The 20,096-nt window shown below is 39.3% G+C and overlaps 1 protein-coding gene across 1 annotated transcript in view; it reads left to right on the forward strand.

Moving 5' to 3' along the window:
• The first annotated feature begins 3,989 nt into the window (after positions 1–3,989).
• Positions 3,990–20,096, forward strand: part of LOC307129754 (FERM, ARHGEF and pleckstrin domain-containing protein 1) — a 64,913-nt gene continuing 48,806 nt past the window's right edge. The window contains 2 exon segments of the mRNA XM_079822445.1: positions 3,990–4,150; positions 7,713–7,900. Of these exon segments, the coding sequence (XP_079678571.1) occupies positions 7,730–7,900 (171 nt within the window). The 5' untranslated portion in view covers positions 3,990–4,150; positions 7,713–7,729.

Here is a 20,096-nt window from a genome sequence, read left to right on the forward strand (position 1 = left end):
TATCCATCATACCGGTCAACATTTGGGTACCAAAATCCAACAAAATACAACACTTCAGCTTGTGATTCTTATCTAGTGGGGGTCATTTTTTAGGATTCTTTACCTAACTGAAGTCTCTGAGATCCTGACACCTTCACTTCTGGAGACTCCAGGTAGGTTCAGCTCTGGAAAATGGTGGCGCTGGAGACTAAAGGGTTCCTGATGGTTTCACCCTTAATTCTTCACCTTAATTCTTCATTCTTTTGCGGTTAACAGGTGTCTTTTCTCCGCCACATGTTTTTGTCAGATCCTGCTGACCCAACGAGCATTTCACTGTCCAATGGTCACGCCTTAACTGCAATGTCTAGTATTGCATTAGTATTGCATCCTTCTCATGGGCATTTAATACTTTTTGACTTTTCAGTCTGAGTTAAATCTCTTTTTTGGCTCAATTTATCTGTAAAAGAAAACATGCCTAATAATTCTGCACACCTGAATATAAGGTGATTTTCATTTCCAGCCTTCATGAACAATTATATATCACTTATACATTATTAAATACTAAATCAATAGTAGTTATTAGGATTACTGTGGTTTGGAATTGGTCAAATGTGCCTGGAAAAAAAATATGATCAGAAAATCAACGTGCCTAATAATTCTGCACTCCCTGTATATATATATATATATATATATATATATACCGGTATATATATATATTACTATTAAACTCTTACGTCAATCATGTCTTCTAATACCAGCGGACACATTAAACAACTTTACTTCCATTGTGTGAGCTGTCTCTTTAATACCGCGTGGTTTATATACATTTTGCCGCTGATTGGGATGACATTTTTGACACACCCACCAAACGAGATCAAACGCATCTCAAACCTGTTGCACACCGTTACACACCGTTACACACCGTTTCCAGGAAACATGACGTTCAACCGGAAACCGTAGAAAAACGTTGCGCACCGGTTTGAGCTTTGAACGTGCCCCTGGTCTTTGAGCAAGGCTGAAACTATAGTGTCTTTCTGTTTTAATACATTCCTTGAATATATGTCATAATTACAGTAGGCCTATAGATAGTTATGGTATTTGTGTTTGCACCGGGGTCCGTCATTATAAAGTTACGCCACTTTCCTTATTAGGAGAAAATATATGTTGTTTTAACGACATAAGATCTCGTACATACTTGAGTGGGAAAAAAATTATATGTAGGCCCTATGTGAGAGCAATGCGTGACCGTACCAGGTGACCTGTACATGCGGAAAAACTGTTTCCATTCCATTTTATGCATGTTTATAGACCAAATACCATAAAGCCACTATAGATATAGAAATATTATTTGTTTACTTTTTACCATGCAGCGAGGTGCCTTGTGTGCACTGCAAAAAATGCTCTTATTTAGTATTTTGTGTCTTGTTTCTAGTCTAAATATATCTAAAAATGCTTAAATCAAGATGCATTTACTAGATAAATGACATAAGATATTTTTTCTTGTTTTCTGGAAAATGAAACGAAATTGAAGTGAGTTTTTACTTAAAACAAGCTCATTTACACTATCTGCCAATGGGGTAAGAAAAATAATATTGTTTCTGTTTGCAATCTTGTTTCTGTCCCAAACAGAAAAAAAAGATCATTTGGCTTGTTTTAAGCAAAAACTCAATTCATTTAGATTTTCCCCCCCAGAAGTCAAGAAATTTTTTTTTCCTTAGTAAAAGCATCTTGAATAAAGAGATATTTGGACTGGAAACGAGACAGAAATGCTAAGGAAGAAAAGTTTTTTTTGCAGTGTGGGTTTACCTGTGGTGATCGAAATAGAGCACTCGTTAATTTAAATAAAAATAGAGTTCTAACTCAGAAATAATATTTCAATTTCACCCTTTTAAACTTTTTGGTTGATGAAAGTTTTACAGATATTGTTAAATCTGTGTCCTATCTCAAGCTACTCTTCTGTCAGCTCAAGCTTTTGTCAAATCTGTCATGTTTCCAAGAAACTAAACATGCTATTATATCTGGCTCAAAGACGAGACGTCACAATTTTGGTGTCCGCATCAAATTATGTTTACAAAAATTGTCATTTTATATACATAAAAAACATGTTAAATGCAAGTAAACTGTCTACTTTACTATTTCAAATAACTTTTGTCAGAATAAAATGTCAACATTTAGGGGAAATAATGTTCCAAAGTGTAAAATTGTCATTCAGCGAAACTTTGATTTTGCCATTACATCTTTAAATAAATGTATAAAATAACAAGTAAAAAAATATATTTGTTTTCTTGGCATTTTCAAATATGTGTTGGCTGTGTTATATCAAAAGGACTATGTCTTACTTTTTTTTAAAGTATTTAAATAACCAGGGGACTTTTGTCCCGAAAAGAAGACCCCCTGAAGACCATGTGGTGCAGCAGAAAAGTGGATGAATTGCTCTTAAATATTTGATAATTCCACCTTTTCATGGTGTGGTATCCTAAGTTACAAAACCGCACGTCATTCAGTGAAATGCCAAAAAAACATTTATATTGTTAGAATTTTAAAAAAATAAGTAGATGTTGTGAATAATTGTGATTAACTTTACTGGTCAAGCTCACTTTTTGATATAGATGGCCTGCAATATAAGCTGAAGTAGAAGTTTCGTCATTCAGGGTAATGCCTTTTTCATTCAGTGTAACAGATATATTTATGTAAAAAATTAAACAATATACTTATTCTAACCTGTAATCATTAAAATATATAAAATAATGTGATCATACAAAATTGTATTATATTTTAAATGATTTTCACTTCCTTACAAAAACTTCTTCCTGGCAAATAGGTAAACCTAGTGGTTTGAAGGATAGTGGCAAAGCATAAAGATTTAAAAATTACAATTAATTAGTATTTGTGGGCTGGACTTTGATACTTAAATAGAGTCTTTTAATATACCATCAAATGATTCCTGTTTTAAATATGGCTAATAAGATTTTCTGATACATAAATATTGTTACACTGAATGACATTTTAGTGGGTGTCTTCTGTAAATCATGGTAAAAAATGTGTGATAGTCATTATTTTTTGCTAAGAAAATATAAAATTAAACAGGACACATTCTAATGTACAGGAAAAAAACTACATTTAAAGCTGTATTACACATTTATTTTTGTTGATGCTTGAAAACCCCTGTTTCGTCTTTGACCCGTCTATAGAAAAGGGACCTTTTAAAAAAATGGACACCCCTGCTTTAAGTGCACAATCCGGCCAGTGTGGAAGCGGACTATAGATGACTCTGTTTTTTTTTATTTTTTTTTTATTTATTTTTTTTATTCAAGAACCGTACAAATATACAAATACCTTCAGGAGAACATTAGAGTTAAGACATAAAATACATTTGTATGTAGAGTTAAATATCTAAAGGAAGCATAAAAAAAAACCTTTACATACATATGAAAGGACATATAAAGACAAGGGACAATATAAGAAAATAAAATAAATAAATAAAATTAAAATACAAAAAAGGGTGGGTGGGGGTTGTCAATACATGAGAAAGCTGGTTAAACTTGAACATCAGATTCATTACAAAAGAATTGTTCATATTGTTTTAGGAATCGATCACATTTTTTATTGCTAGTTAACCTAAAAGATTTAAGCAGCGAGTCTACCTCGATCAAAAAATGTGAAAAAGTAGGAAGTGAGTTCTGTTAATGGATGAAAAATTTGGCAAACAAAATAAAAAAATTGAAAATATAGATTTGTTGGAGTCAGTGTAATAACAAATAACATCTTTCAAATTAAAAGATTGTGTATTAATGGGAGTTCTATTTAAATGGGAATATAAATTAGACCAAAACTTTTGAACCAAATCACAAGAATAGAATAAATGTACCAAAGATGACTGTAGGTCAGTGTTGGACTGCGTTATGGCGCTTCTCTCTGCAGATGGCAGCACACGCGCGCTCGTCTCGCGCTCGTGTGTGTGTGTGTGTGTGTGTGTGTGTGTGTGTGTTGTATCTGTGCTGTTCTCCGTCAGTGTAAATCCCGTCTCCCCAGCCGGCCGACATGGCGACTGTGCGGACGCGCATATGCTGCATCTGAAGCGGCTCCCGGCGGCCAGCTCCACGGCATCCCCGCCGCAACCGGCGCATTCCCGGGAAAACGCACACTTGCACACAGCGGATTTATTATCGGGGTAAGCGTATCGATTGTTCTACTCATAGTCACAGTGCTCTGTGCTCGGAAGAGATTAAGGGGTAAATCTAGCCACAGATTTGAGCCTGAGAACCGCCGTGACATTGCTGGAGCTCTGTGTCCACCGCTAGATTTCCATTATGCGATCCGCTACAGGAGTCCATTCACCTGAGGAAGCAGATCAGGATTATATATTTACCTAAAGACCTTGAATTATACGTCAGTGGACCTGTCCTGCCCGCGCTTTGTTCCGCGCACACACCGCTTTTACGCGCACGACGCGACGCGCTGCTCGGCTACTTTAATTTCCTGCATTGTGTATTAATTGTGTTGTTTAAATAACGTCTGACCGTTCAATCAAAGCCAGCTTGTGATTTATGAGTGTAACATGCTCCAACACTATTTTAGAATAGACACTGACTGTAAAATCAATGTTTGATTTCAGTTTAAAAAAACAATTGCGTTACACCTGATTGGTCGTAGTGAGCGCTGTGAGGTGACGTCTGGCCTCGACGCGTCGCGACACGCGCGCAAAGCGCGTCACGGAAGAGCATTCCCGGTTTATTCATTAGGTTCTGTGTTGAAATGCCACGATAGGGATCAATAATAAGAAAAAAAATGGGTTAACAAAGGTGAATACAATGCATGAGGTTCCGTTTAAAAAGCCGTTTGATCATTTCTATTGTCTTAATTGTGGCTTTTTTGTAAATGAGAGCCTACTTCTCCATCTCATGATGTGTTCTGCATGTGGCAGCTTCATCCCAGCCAAACAAAAGACACCAGCGTCTGAAGATGTGCTCAGACCCATCAGCGCCGCTGGTTTTTCCAGGGCTTTTGTGGCGTTGCTGGATGGATGGAATGAGTTTAAACAGCACTGGGCAGGACTGGTGGAGCTGGTTCTGGCACTGGTGTGATGATTCCTCTGAGAGACGCTTTATTGCTTCTCCATTGATCATAGACTATAAAACTACACAGCACAAATGATAAATCCGCAGACATTTTAATCGGAGGTCTGTTTTTACAATGCACCTTGATTCATTAGAATCCATTTTGTTTTGTCTGAGGAATGTATGAGCTCAGCCCAGTGAACAGAGGCTCTTCTGAAGATGAATGTTATTGGGAATGAGGAGAGCCAGTCACAGATGTTCCTCTGATCCTCAGAGATCAGTGTTTATTATTTCACATTTCCTCGGACTGCTCACCTTCTCTCTCTCTCTCTCGTCTCGTCTCCTCCGCTCGGCTTCTCATGTTGACGTTCGGTCAGCAGTGATGACTTCAGGGCTCTGGCATGTGTGATAAACAGAGAGCATGATGGGAGCAGAGAGGGAGAGATATGAGAAGCAGAGCACCATAACATCAGGCCAATAAAACTGTAGAACCCTTACTGTTCGTATCATTGTGTATAAACTGCTTAAATTCAGATATGCTAATAGGTGTTTGGTTTCCGACACATGCGGTAACCTGACCAATCAGAGCAGAGTAGATCAATTACAACAGACTGGGCCATCTGACCAATCAGAGCAGAGTAGATCAATTACAACACACTGGGCCATCTGACCAATCAGAGCAGAGTAGATCAATTACAACACACTGGGCCATCTGACCAATCAGAGCAGAGTACACTCTAAAAAAAAAGGTTCTATATGGCACCAAAAATGGTTCTTGGCTCATAATCATAGGGGAACCTTTTTTAGTGCTATATAGCACCAATTTTGGTGCTTCAGCGGTTCTTCAGCGGTTCTTCAGTGGTGCTTCAGCGGTTCTTCAGAGGTTCTTCAGCGGTTCTTCAGAGGTTCTTCAGAGGTTCTTCAGAGGTTCTTCAGCGGTTCTTCAGCGGTTCTTCAGAGGTTCTTCAGAGGTTCTTCAGCGGTTCTTCAGTGGTTCTTCAGTGGTTCTTCAGCTGTTCTTCAGCGGTTCTTCAGCGGTTCTTCAGCGGTTCTTCAGTGGTTCTTCAGCGGTTCTTCAGCGGTTCTTCAGTGGTTCTTCAGCGGTTCTTCAGCGGTTCTTCAGTGGTGCTTCAGCGGTTCTTCAGCGGTTCTTCAGCGGTTCTTCAGTGGTTCTTCAGCGGTTCTTCAGCGGTTCTTCAGTGGTGCTTCAGCGGTTCTTCAGCGGCTCTTCAGCGGTTCTTCAGCGGTTCTTCAGCGGTTCTTCAGCGGTTCTTCAGCGGTTCTTCAGCGGTGCTTCAGTGGTTCTTCAGTGGTTCTTCAGCGGTTCTTCAACGGTACTTCAGTGGTTCTTCAGCGGTTCTTCAGCGGTTCTTCAGAGGTTCTTCAGCGGTTCTTCAGAGGTTCTTCAGCGGTTCTTCAGCGGTTCTTCAGTGGTTCTTCAGCGGTTCTTCAGCGGTTCTTCAGAGGTTCTTCACCGGTTCTTCAGTGGTGCTTCAGTGGTTCTTCAGCGGTTCTTCAGCGGTTCTTCAGCGGTTCTTCAGTGGTGCTTCAGTGGTTCTTCAGCGATTCTTCAGAGGTTCTTCACCGGTTCTTTGACTAAGGTGCTATATAGCACCTGTGAAGAACCGCTGAAGAACCACTGAAGCACCAAAATTGGTGCTATATAGCACTAAAAAAGGTTCCCCTATGATTACGAGCCAAGAACCATTTTTGGTGCCATATAGAACCTTTTTTTTTAGAGTGTAGCCCAATCACAACAGACTGGGCCATCTGGCCAATCAGAGCAGAGCAGCTCTCAGGTTTAGAGAGACTGAAGGCGTTTCTCAATGTCAAGGAAGGATCCTCGGAAGCCAGAATTTCGAGGATGCTACGTCATCGACGTCCGTCGAAGGGCTGTTCCAATGTCGAGGATCCTTGGAATTTCAACCAAGGTCTGAGTCCTTCGTTCGAAAAATATGCCATATACAGGAAAGGATGCATACGAGTAGACTTCGCGCACTTAGCGTTCTCAAATCACCCACAATCCTATGCGCGCAGCTTTGCTATCTTGTTCAAAAAATACAAAATATCGGACGTTGGCGGAGTCGGAGCGTTAACGGGGCAATATGCTTTCAAGTGTAAGTATTTACGTTACCAAACATTTGTTATAACCGTAGTAAATATAAGTAAAGTTTAACTTTTAAATGCCAGTACAAATTATAACCGTATTGCTATTATACAAATGACGTTATTGATGGCTAACGGACCTTTTCACTGACGTAATGAGGCTGACGTGCACTTGCTAGCCTGTTCCAGTTACGTGTTTTCCGAATGCTAAAGCGGAGCCTCGCCTAGCCTCTGAAGGAAGTGACTTGGAAGGACCAGTCCTGCAGAGGAAGGATCCTTGACATTGAGAAACACCTTGAATCCTTTATCAAACCGTTTCAGACACTGAGTAAAGAGCAGATGATGCAATAGATATTATGAGACAATTAAAGTGATTTTTGACCAGCATGTAAATCTGCTGTAGGAGACTCCAAAAGAAAATGAGAGATGTTTAAAGTAGAATAATAGGGGCACTTTAAGTCATTATTAATATCCTTGTGGGGACGTTTGGCCCCTACTCCTGAATCAAACACACACAATGTGGAAGTCAGACTGTGATGTGTGTGTGTGTGTGTGTGTGTGTGTGTGCAGGCCGAGTGAGGAAGACCATGGTGGAACAGGGCCAGATGTCGCTGGCGGGGCAGAGGTTAGGGGCACCAGAGACTCTGGGCATCAGCACCCTGGCGCCCGGGCACAAACCGCCCGCTATGCCACCTGGACGCCGGCTGCCCATCAGAGTCCAGCTGCTGGACGACTCGGAGGAGGTATTCGACATATCGGTGAGGCATTACACAGGAGAACTCTTTATCGCGTGTGATTCGTCTGTTCAGGCTAATGTTTAAAAAATGGCAGATGGGCTGAATAAAAAATGCATATCTCTGACAGGTGGCGCTTATTGGCAAAGCTCTGGACAGAAAAGCTGCGTGTTATAGAGTGCATTAGTGCCGCCCACTTCTTCAGCAAAAGTGTGTCCGGAAGTATTCATAGGGAGAAAAAACAAATGAAATTAAATCTGCGTTAAAGCATTGTAAGCCAACTACGAGCTGAATCACAATATTACAAACTTTGATTTGAAGAAAAACAATCATTTGAAAATTGACAAAAGACAAAAGACAAGACTGTACTTCATGAGAAAGGGAACAAATCAAATTAATTCATCAATTTAAAAACGATTGCAGGGATTTTGAGAGCGATGTGCTTGATTTGCGTTATACACGACCAGGCATAACATTATGACCACATAATATTACGTTGGTCCCCTTTTTGCTGCCAAAACAGCCCTGACCCGTCGAGGCATGGACTCCTCTAGAACCCTGAAGGTGTGCTGTGGTATCTGGCACCAAGATGTTAGCAGCAGATCCTTTGAGTCTTGTAAATTGTGTATGTTCTTTGAACGTTCTGAAACAAATAGGATTTAAAAAACGTTAAACAATTGTCTGAAGTTTAAAAAAAAACATTGCATGAATGATGTATAAATAATGTTTTTGTGCCAAAATTTGCGAACATTCTTCCAGTAACGTTAACAGAATTTTAATTCAAAGTTATCTGGGTATTAAACTCGAGATAGCTTTGAACGAACAGTCTAATAGTGTTACTGAAAGAATGTTTGTTCATAACTTTGAGAGAACCTTTCCACAACGTTCTGAGAATGTTAGTGGGGTTCATGGGAGAAGGCGTTCTCTGCAGAGCTCTTTTGGCGTGATTTGCTCACCGTGACTCTCTGATTGGTGGAATTGTCTCTACAGCATCATGGCTAATGTAGTTTTCACCACGCAATTCAGCTGTTAAAGGAACACGGCACTATTTTTAAAAAAATAGGCTCATTTTCCGTCTCCCCTAGAGTTAAATAGTTGAGTTTTACCGTTTTCGAATCCATTCAGCCGATCTCCGGGTCTGGCGGTAGCACTTTTAGCATAGCTTAGCATAGATCATTGAATCTGATTAGACTGTTAGCATCCCACTCAAAAATGACCAGAGAGTTTCAGTATTTTTCCTATTTAAAACTGGACTCTTCTGTAGTTACATTGTGTACTAAGACCGACGGAAAATGGAAAGTTGTGATTTTCTAGGCTGATATGGTAGGAACTATACTCTCATTCCTGTGTAATAATCAAGAGCTTTTAGCCGTCCCATGAGTGCAGCGGCGCAAATATTACACAGAATAAACGCAAATATTTTAAAAGAAGTTGAAATATTGTGAGTATGTATAACATCTCTACTGAACATGATTGTGATTATCAAAAGATTCTGTGGGAATGGTTTTATTGGCTGTAGGCGTGAGAGAGACTTTGATTTGTGACAGACTGTGAGAGTGTGTTTAGTGATTCTGTGATAAATATAGAGCATGCCTGTATGCATACTTCCAGCATGCCAGAATCTATAATAGTATGTTATTTTTCTCTTGTAACCTGCAACATCACAGAAGTGTGAAACCACAGAGAGCTGAGAAATATTTGATTGTTCCAAGGTTTGTTTTGCTGGGCTTCAACACTTGCACACACACACACACACACACACACACACACACACACACACACACACACACACACACACACACACACACACACACACGTTTGTTTTTGTGAAATGTGAGGACATTCCATAGGCGTAATGGTTTTTATACCGTACAAACCGTATTTTCTATCCCCTTACACTGCCCTTAAACCTACCCATCACACACACACACACACACTGCCCCTGTCCCTAAACCTAGCCCTCACAGGAGACTGTGCAGTTCACTTTCTGTGAAAAAAAACTTGTTCTGTGTGATTTATAAGCATTTTGAAAAGTGAGGACATGGGGAACGTCCTCATATTTCACCCTCTTTTTGTAATACCTGTGTCACATTTATGTCCTGATATTTCACAAAAACATGCCCACACACACACACACACACACACTGCTCCTGCCCCTAAACCTACCCATCACACACTCACACACACACACACACACACACACACACACACACACACACACACACACACACACACACACACACACACACACACACACACACACACACACACACACACACACACTGCCCCTGCCCCTAACCTACCCATCACACACACACACACACACACACACACACACTGCCCCTGCCCCTAAACCTACCCATCACACACACACACACACACACACACTGCCCCTGCCCCTAAACCTACCCATCACACACACACACACACACACACACACACACACACACACACACACACACACACACTGCCCCTACCCCTAAACCTACCCATCACAGGAGACATTCAGCATTTTTACATTTTCAAAAAACATCATTTAGTCTGATTTATAAGATGTTTTCCTCATGGGAACCTAAAAATGTCCCCACAAGGACGAGGATTTTGGATATTGCCATCTTTGTGGGGACATTTTGTCCCCATAACGAAGGGATTACCAGTCCACACACACACACACACACACACACACACACATTGCCATGGTGTTGCTATGGAATTGTTTGGGTGTTCTGAGCATTTCACTTAGGCTGCGTCTGAAAAGCGTGCCCTTTACTATGCGCTGGGTGGTTGCTAGTCTCCGCTCGGGCCGTTGGCTGAACGTCTGATGCATCTGGGACACTTATCTGGAAACACTTCAGGAGTTTGGAAGTCGTCTTCTGATTGGTTGAATTCTACAGGATGTCCGCAAGACGTGCGTATTGCGTTCTTAAACAGTCCACCTGGAAACAAATGCTGTTACGCCAAAGTCCCTCGTGGAAGAGGCTGTCGTGTTTATAACTGTGACAACGAGCGCTTACCAGGATCAACTAAATGCTGGATTTTCAAAAGTATGTGAAGTTCACGGCTCCATTGTTGCAGTAAACTTGCTCAACGTCAGAGCTGGACAAAGTACACAACTCCATTACTCGAGTAAAAGTACTACTGCTCAAATATTACTCCATTACAAGTGAAAGTTGTAAAAAACTATTTTTACTTAAAGGGTTAGTTCACCCAAAAATGAAAATTCTGTCATTAATGACTTCCCCTCATGTCGCTGGACACCCGTCAGACCTCCGTTCATCTTCAGAACACAAATGAAGATATTTTAGTGTAAATCTGATGGCTCTGAAAGGCCTCATTGGCTCAATGGCACGGTTCACTCTCAAGACCCTTAAAAGACACTAAAGACGTCGTTACAAAGTCCATCTCACTACAGCGGCTCTACAATAACTTTGTAAATTGGCGACAATAGTCTTTGTGCGCAAAAAAACCCTAAATAACGACTTATATCATGATGACCGATTTCAAAACAAGGCATCATGAAGCTTCGAAGCGTTATGAATCAGTGAGTCGATTCAGTGGTTTGAATCACCAAAGTCACGTGATTCCAGCAGTTTGGTGGTTTGACACGCGATCCGAATCATGATTCCACAAAACACAAGTACTTGGTTTTAAAAGTACTTAAGTATCACAAGTAAATTTCCTTTTTTATATCAATGCATTATTTTATTATTGTTGCATTGTTGTATGAATGCACACTATGCCATCATGGTGGTTTAAGCCAGTCAGTGATGCTTCATCTGACATGCTAGCATACGACCACCTTGAACTCATTTAAATACTTAAGTTACAAAGCTTTTTACAAAGCTGCTGTCACTTTAAGGCAGAATGCACAAATCCTATAGACTGATACACATCCGCTATTACCCCAACTGTTTACGTTCACTTAAGACATAATCAACTTTGTTTACGTGAATACTTTCCAAAATGAAAATGGACATTTTGTGTGTATTGGTCTGTTTAAGTGCGGGGAAAAAAACGCAAAAGAAAGCTCTATTCAGCACTCGTGCTCTGGCATCTGAGAGGCACAAAAACCGGACTGAACTGAGCTCTTTCATCATGCTTTTTCATGCTGCTTGATGGTATTTATTATCATATTCTTTTAATGTATTATCATAATCATAAACTCACTGGTGTGTAGCACAAATAGTACTGTTTTACTGCCCTTTCTTAATCTTCTAGTGGCGGCGAATGAAAGGGAAGTCTCAGATAACAGCTGACGTCCGTGTTGCAGAATAAAGTGGATAAGAAGTGTGATCTCAGCGCAGTCACGATCAGCCTTGACTGAAGATTGCGCTCATTATTGACTTCCTATGCTGTGTTTGTTTTAGAGTTCAAGCTGTCGGTCTGTGTGAAGATGATAAAGTCCCTGGAGAGGATGTTCTTCATCCTCATTATTGACTCAATCAATATGTCAGATAATGATGAGCTGAATTAAATAAACACTGGTTTGAGTTATAATCACTGTGGCTGTGTCTGAAATCACCCCCTATAGCCTTAGATAGGGCGTTATTTAAAGGCACAGCCATTTGTAGTGGTATCTGAAAACATAGTGGACGTTATTGAGTGCACTCATACAATCCCACAATGCACCGCAATAACGAGCGTACAACCCATGTACGCTCAGCGGCTAGAGAACTATGCACTGTGTTATGCACATACATAATGCAATTACCAGGGTTCCTACGGGGTTTGGAAAAGTATGGAAAAGTATGGAATTTGATTTGAGTAATTTCCAGGTCTGGAAAAGTATGGAAAAAATAAATCAAAGTATGGAAAAATATTTATGTTTCCAGACTATTGTGCCTATTTCATTTTCTAAATATAAAATTAAGAATTTCTAAATGTATATAATAAATATTTTTTTCAATGAATTAAAAACTTGTAGCCTAGCTATGGCAGTAAAGGTCAGACCTGTGTGTTCCTTCCTTTTCACAGTTCAACAGTGGTTAACACAGCACTTTGTAGTTTGCGAAACCAAGTTGGGTTTGAGGATAAAACAGAGTCGATGGTGGAGTTCTTAAAGGAATAGTACACCCAAAATGGAAATTTGTCATTTATTCACCCCCATGTCTTTCAAAACCATAAGACTTTATTATATTAACATTTTTAAAATTTTAAATCTGAGAGATTTCAGTTCCTTTATTAAAGGACTTGTTCACCCCAAAATGAAAATGTCCTAATCATTTACTCACCTCAATGCCATCCAAGATATCCATGACTTACTTTCTTCAGTGAAAGATAAATTAAGTTTTTGAGCATCCAACTGAGTTGGTTGCCATTTTGGATGGCATTGGGGTGAGTAAATGATTAGGACATTTTCATTTTGAGGTGAACTAATCCTTTAAATATCTTCATGTGTCCAAGATTTCCAAGATTAACAAAAGTCTTATTAGTTTAGAATGACATGAGGGTAAGTAAATTATGATAGAAATTACATTTTTGGGTAAATTAATAACCCTTTAAAAAATTGTGACTGATTTAGCATTTTGATTGTTAAGGTCAAAAAAGGCAATATTTTAATATAGGATTTCTAAATATTAGATAGCCTACATAGAGGTTTTGACTCCGAGTGTAACATACTTGTCGGTGCCAATGGCATTGTGGGTAAGTGGTTCGCCATGTAGTGCTGTTGTGCTTCGGGAGACCCGAGTTCGAGTCCTGCCTCATGGACTTTTCCCAATCCCGCCCCCCTCTCTCTCCCTCCTTACTTCCTGCCTAGCTACTTTCCTATCCTAATAAAAGGCAAAAACGCCAATACTAAATCTTTAGAATGTAACACTTGTTAGCAGTTGAATTTGAAAACATTTTATCAGAACAAGTTAAATATGGTCGGAAAAATCTGTAGGAAGTCTGGAAATTCGAGTCTGGAAAAGTATGGAATTTTGAAATGAAAATTGTGTAGGAACCCTGAATTACTTTCCCTTCTCTCTCTCTGAGGCTTGCCTCGCTGCCTTATAGGCAATGACTTCACAAGCAGCGTTTGTGCACGAAGGTACCTCACGTAAAACTGATCTACAGCAAAATAGAGCGAGCTTTGGTGAAAACTAAGCCAATTTTGAATTACTACAATGGTCATTTCTCTCTAGAAATGACAGCAGAAGTGGAAAACGTTGGTCAAAGACGTACATTTACACACAAACTGACCAGCAACCGCGACTTTCAGACGCCATCTTTATTTCTTAGCTCAGCTGTCACAAAATAGAAAACACAGGATTGTGGGATATCAAAGGCAGCGAAGGATACATCTGCCTTCAAAACTCGTTCAGATGAAGGTCTCTCAGAAACATTGGATTCGGACGTGCCTTGATGCCTTCCTACCTTAAAATGTGTCCTCCGAAGGCATTGTTTTTAACCTTTCATATGCGGAGTAGGCCTGTCACGATCACTACTTTTTGTTTCGCGATATATCGTCCCAGAAATAATTGCGATAAATTATATTATTGTCATTTTAATGCTGCGTTCACACCAAACGCGAATAGAGCATCTGGTGCGAGTGATTTCATTGTTAAGTCAATGGAAAGGTGCGTTGACGCGCGTTTCGCGTGGCGCGAAGGACGCAAATTGGATTTGGCGAATTGCTTTTGTGCATTCACGCGTTTGAAGCGAATTCGCATCTGATGCCCGAGTTGAAAAATTTGACCTTTGGTGTCTATTCGCGGCGCGTTAACCAATCAGGAGCCTGCTTGCTGCTGTCACGTGGTAAAGTGACGTCATGAGAAACCCTGCATAATTTAAAAATACTACTATTGTGTCACAAAATGTAGTTTTAAGACTTTTTCAGGTCAGAATGTAGTTGTTTAAAGCTGTTTGTGGAGTTGTGAGATCCAGGCGATCAGCAGGCGCTCAGCGCTCATTAACCCCAGCGAGAGCAGCCTTTCCTCAGCCAGTCCTTCTGCCGTCTGCCGCTGCTCTGATGGCCTGTAGTGTTTTGTCTTGTGTGGATCTAACGGCTGATCTTTGGTGTCATGAATCTATAATTTGTTGTCTGCCAAATCGTTTTGACTGAGGGCAAAGAGAAGTTTCATAACTTTATATTTTAAGGATATTTAAATATACATGCAGTGAAGATAATGTAGGAGTTGCCTGCACATTTGTGTGGCTATTAATGCTTAATATATATTTTTAATGAAAATGAAAAGAGGCAGAGTGGTGTTTTATGACATGTTTCTCCTGGAGCGCCTTGAACGTGCGTCAATTTCGCTTCCAGCGCTCGATTTCTAACTCGCTGCGGACGCGCGAATGCATTCAAAATGTTCGCGCGTGAAACTAGACGCGGTAGACGCGATTTTGACGCTCTATTCGCGTTTGGTGTGAACGCAGCATTAGACTATTTTATGCCACTGAATATATAATCCTAATATAACAGCATAATAATGCAAGTAGACCTACACACTTTCAAATGGCAACCTTTTAATTCCTTAGATCAAGGAAATGAAGGGTAAAAAAAATATCCTAAATAAAAAAATAAAAAATTAATAAATAGTAAATAAACATTTTCCCTTGTGAAACGGCTTTAACACTCGTCATTCTGCGTTGACATGTATATGTGCAGCGGATCAGGGGATCGCGGCTTTGAATTCGAGTCCATTTGGGCTAATTCTTCCGAACTGTCAGTAGTGTTCAGGAAAACACTAACGCCTCAAATTTCGCCTTTTTTCCACCTGTCGATAACCGCTCTCTGTATGAAGGAACTGCCCGAGAACCTATTTCGCCTCCGTCACGGAAAACATACAAGATGACGCACAATCGACTAAAATGTTGGTGACATTCATTATCATGTAAACATAATGGCCGATATAGCACATCACAAAAAATGATTGAGGTCATGTACATATATTGTGCGATGTATCGATATATTGATTATTGCGACAGGCCTAATGCGGAGTGAAACGCTTCTGGAACAAGAGCAAATGTAGGGCGGGGCTTGACTTTGTCCATGGAGAATTGATTGGATGGTTGTGGTTTGCTATTGGTGGATCTCATGTGAGTGACAGGTTGCCCCGCCCTCGTCATCAGAGAAGAGAAGAGATGAAGAGGGAGGGGAAGATATTCTGATTCAAGATGACCAGGAACATGAATTAAACACAATAATGACGTGCACAGAGAAATCATTTATAATAAATACTGCAATATTCCATACAAAATTATTTAACTCAATTAAAATGAGGGAAGAAATTAGCATAATGAGAAATTAGCATAATGAGAAAAGTGTGTGTGTGTGTCACACACACACACACACACACACACACACGCACACACACACCTCCATCGTCTCTTCATACTGACCTTTATCCAGCTGGTGAGGAGCTACAGATTTTCGACATGAAAGTAGGACACCTTGCCAACAAACAAACACAACCCTATTCACAAACTCGCACATAAGTGGCAGAGAAGCTTAAAGGAACTAATGTCAGAAAGAGATGGCATCTGTGTGTGTGCTTTATGTGTTTGTGAGTGTGTGCAGAAAGTTCCCACTCTTGTCCTCATATTCACATCTGTTTCTGACATTCATGCCGGATGAGCTCTGCATTCAGACACATTACAAGGGTCATTCCAGGAAACAGATGCCGTGTAACAGTGTTATAGACCTTATGCACCAGAGAAGCGCACAGCCATCTGGAGTATTGTGCTTCTGAACTTCTGTTTTTGCGGTAGCTCTGCATTTACTTATTGCAGTATGATCACGAGCATTGTAGTGTTTAAAGCAGATGTCATTACAAACGTCAGGAAGACTGTGGAAGATCCGTAAGATCTCACCTTCATGCTGTAGAAATATAAACCGGAAAAGGGGCGGGGCTATAAATTGATTTTAAAATGAATTTCTTTAAGATTTCAAACAAAAACAAGATTGTATTAAATGATTGCTATGTGTTGACTCAGGCCAAATGAATACAGTACCATTCACAAGTTAGTGGTCGGTCTGATTTCTCCATAAAAAAAAATACAGTATATTATTGCAATTTAAAATAAGTGTTCTCTATGTGAATATATAGTAAAGTGTAATGTATTCCTGTGATCAAATCTGAATTTATCGTCTTTAGTGTCACATGATCCTTCACAAATCATTCTCATATGAGGATTTGATGCTTAAGACACATTTATGATCATTTATTATCGATGTTAAAAACAGTTCATATTTCTGTGGATACTTTTTAATATTTCCGGATTCTTTGATGAATCGAAAGTTCAAAAGAACAGCATTTATTTGAAACAGAAATGTTTTGTAACATTATAAATGTCTTTAATGTCACTCAATTCATAGCTGACCAATCTGAAGGCTTACTGAAGCCAACTTTTGAATGGTTATATATATATATATATATTAACATATGTTAGGATACAGATATTATGCATACATTTTTGAGTTTTACATTTGATCTAGAGAGCACTTTTCTTGTTTATTAGAAAATGAATATGATTCTGTTGTTTAATAAAATAAAGTCATGGTGACAGTCTACTGACCAGCATAACAACTAATAATACAATTGAGAAAAAAAAAACCACTTAAATGTTAATTTCTTGAAAGTTAATTATCTGTTACCACGATTAGTCGTACAAACGGGAGGTTTGATGCTAACAGGCTTAGAAAATCAGTTTCACGAAAGGAAAACTAGTTAAACATGGTGTTAAAGGGGCTTTTATTAAAGAAGTAATGAACTGATTGTAAGTGATTAAAAGTAATGAAATGGTTCCCAAACACTTCTAACAGCATTTGTATGCCCTCTTCAACTGGTGATCAGGTGGTGCTACTGTAAACTCACACTGTTAGTTGAGCAAGAAGTTGACATACTGAACCTTTAGTAATTCTTGCAGACGGTTCACTGTTTCTGTGAATTTCAATAGTGCTGTCTTGTGGAGCGAGAGTGAGTTTTGCGTCTTCATAAAGTGTTTGGAGTGAAATATCTTATTGTCTCAGTTTTATTGTGTTGATTTGCTCATGACTCTGGTAGCGATGTCGCTCTCTCTCTCTCTCTCTTTGTCTTCTCTCTCATCTCACGGGTCATGATGAAAGCAGCGTGTATCTTGTGTTTGACCACAGTCATTCACTCTGACTATCTGTTTGCATTGCACAGTATAATTTCATGTGAAAATCCAGCAATTGTCTCACATTCTTTAGTTTCCACTTTCTGACGTACTTCACCATCATTCCACACATGGCAGATTTCCCCTGGCAACCTTTGCAAAACGAGATTTTTCCATTGTGTTGGTCCATGTGCTAACTTTTTAAACTTGCTAAATAGTATTACATGCTGAAAACGTATTGCTGGTCACTACTAGCTGTATGTTAGACATCTGGACGTCTACCTCAACCAGCAAGGCTCCCTATATATATATATCTATATCCCTTTAATGATAAACTACCATCTCCTGTCCCAGTCAAATATGTGGTCAACTTTTGATTTATCAGTTTGTCCAAACAGTGGTAGATGGAAATAATGTGTCATTGTTTTTGCAAATCCTTGTCTTTGTGGCACAGTTACCAATTTATAAAAGTTTTCTTTTTAAATATAAAGTTTTTACTAAAAAATATGTCACAATACAGAAGTAAAAGTGTTGCAATTGCTGTATTATGTTGACTTCATTGTTCCCTCATGTCTTTGGTGGTTGATTGTGTGAATTGTTGTTATATTGTAGGGGTGGGAATCTTAAGGCATTTAACTATTCGATCCGATTCCGATTCTGGGAGTAACGATCCGATTCCCAAAATGATTCTTTACATACATTTTTGGTAACTAATTATCCTGCTGTGCAAATACATGAACTTTACATTTTAACCAAAATTGGAGCTAATATGTGTTTTGTTTTTAGTTAGAATATCTGTTTGATAGTATTGCCATATTAAAAATTATTATGAAGGTTTCTTTCAATACTCTTAATTTATTTACAAAGTTATATTCAAGATTAACAAGCTCTAAATGAAACATGGTAAGGTAAGCCATACAATTGCAAAGAACAATCATTAAGAATGAAAAATTGTCACACTTAGTTGTAAATTGAGAACTGTTTAGTTTCTTTAGAACATTTTAACAAAAAATGTCTTTAAAAGCAAAAAAAAAAGTTTCCTTTGGTTAGAGCCACAAAAAAATCTTCAAAACATAGGCTAATGCAGAAGAAAAACAACTTGAGCGCTCGCTGAGAAGCCAAATTCAGTGTGTGCGCATAACATCTCACATGAGAAAACCTGCCGAGCTGCAACAGTCATGAGAGACATTTAACCAATCAGTCGCCAAAACTAAGTCTTTTTTTCAGAATTTTCCATTCGCTTGAAACATAAGTCATTCCAAAAATGATGCCACGGATGTTGGTAAGTTTATGTCCCGGCCACCGCATCGGAGATATAGGAGTGTTATTAAGCATTAATGGCAAGGAAAGCGCCGTATAGCCTACTTGAGCACCACTTCGCTATTTTGGCTCAGAATTTCGTTTGTTGAAAATATGAACTTAATTTAGAAATGCTTTTAAAATTAAAAAAGCTAAATACATTTTTGAAATGGGGAGGCGAGCGCAGACACAGAGCGGCCAGAGAAACGGAGGAGCGACTGCTGTAAGGCGATGGAGCAAAACTGCGGAAAAACTGCATAAAACGTGCGTGTGTTGAACCCTCTCACCGGGAAAAGTGTCCCCACGAGTGCGACGCCCCTGAGCAGGTCGTAGTTTGTCAATTTTATCTTAAACTAAGCCAATTCACCAGCATACGAACGTTCGCCTATCAACGGGTTGTTCTGTTTGGCCGGTGACCGCACACACACAGTGGTGAAGTGGCCGTTTGAATTGAACACAGAATCAATTCTGAATTTTTGAGAATCGATTCTGAATCGTTGGATAACGAATCGCGATGCATCGATGCATCAACCTTTTCTCCCACCCCTACTATATAGTCGTTAGCTTGCCTAAGCTCGTGTTTTTTGTTTAACTGCACTACGTAGAGTTCTTGTCTGTTCGAGTCACTTATTAGATACTGTTTGATAGTTCTAGTGTTTCCCTGTTGTAGTATATTACTCTAGTCTACATTCAGTTTTTACTTTTGCTCTGGTTATCCAAGTTTCAGTTTTGGTTTTTCTTTTTGTTCCTGATTTTGTAGTATTCATGACTTAGTTTTCAAGTTCCCTGCCTAGTTGCTCTCATTTTTTTATTTCCTTTATTTGTATGTTTCTGTTATCTAGTCTAGAATTCTTGTTTT

This window comes from Gobio gobio (assembly GCF_949357685.1).
Source record: "Gobio gobio genome assembly, chromosome: 7".
Taxonomy (NCBI): Eukaryota; Metazoa; Chordata; class Actinopteri; order Cypriniformes; family Gobionidae; genus Gobio; species Gobio gobio.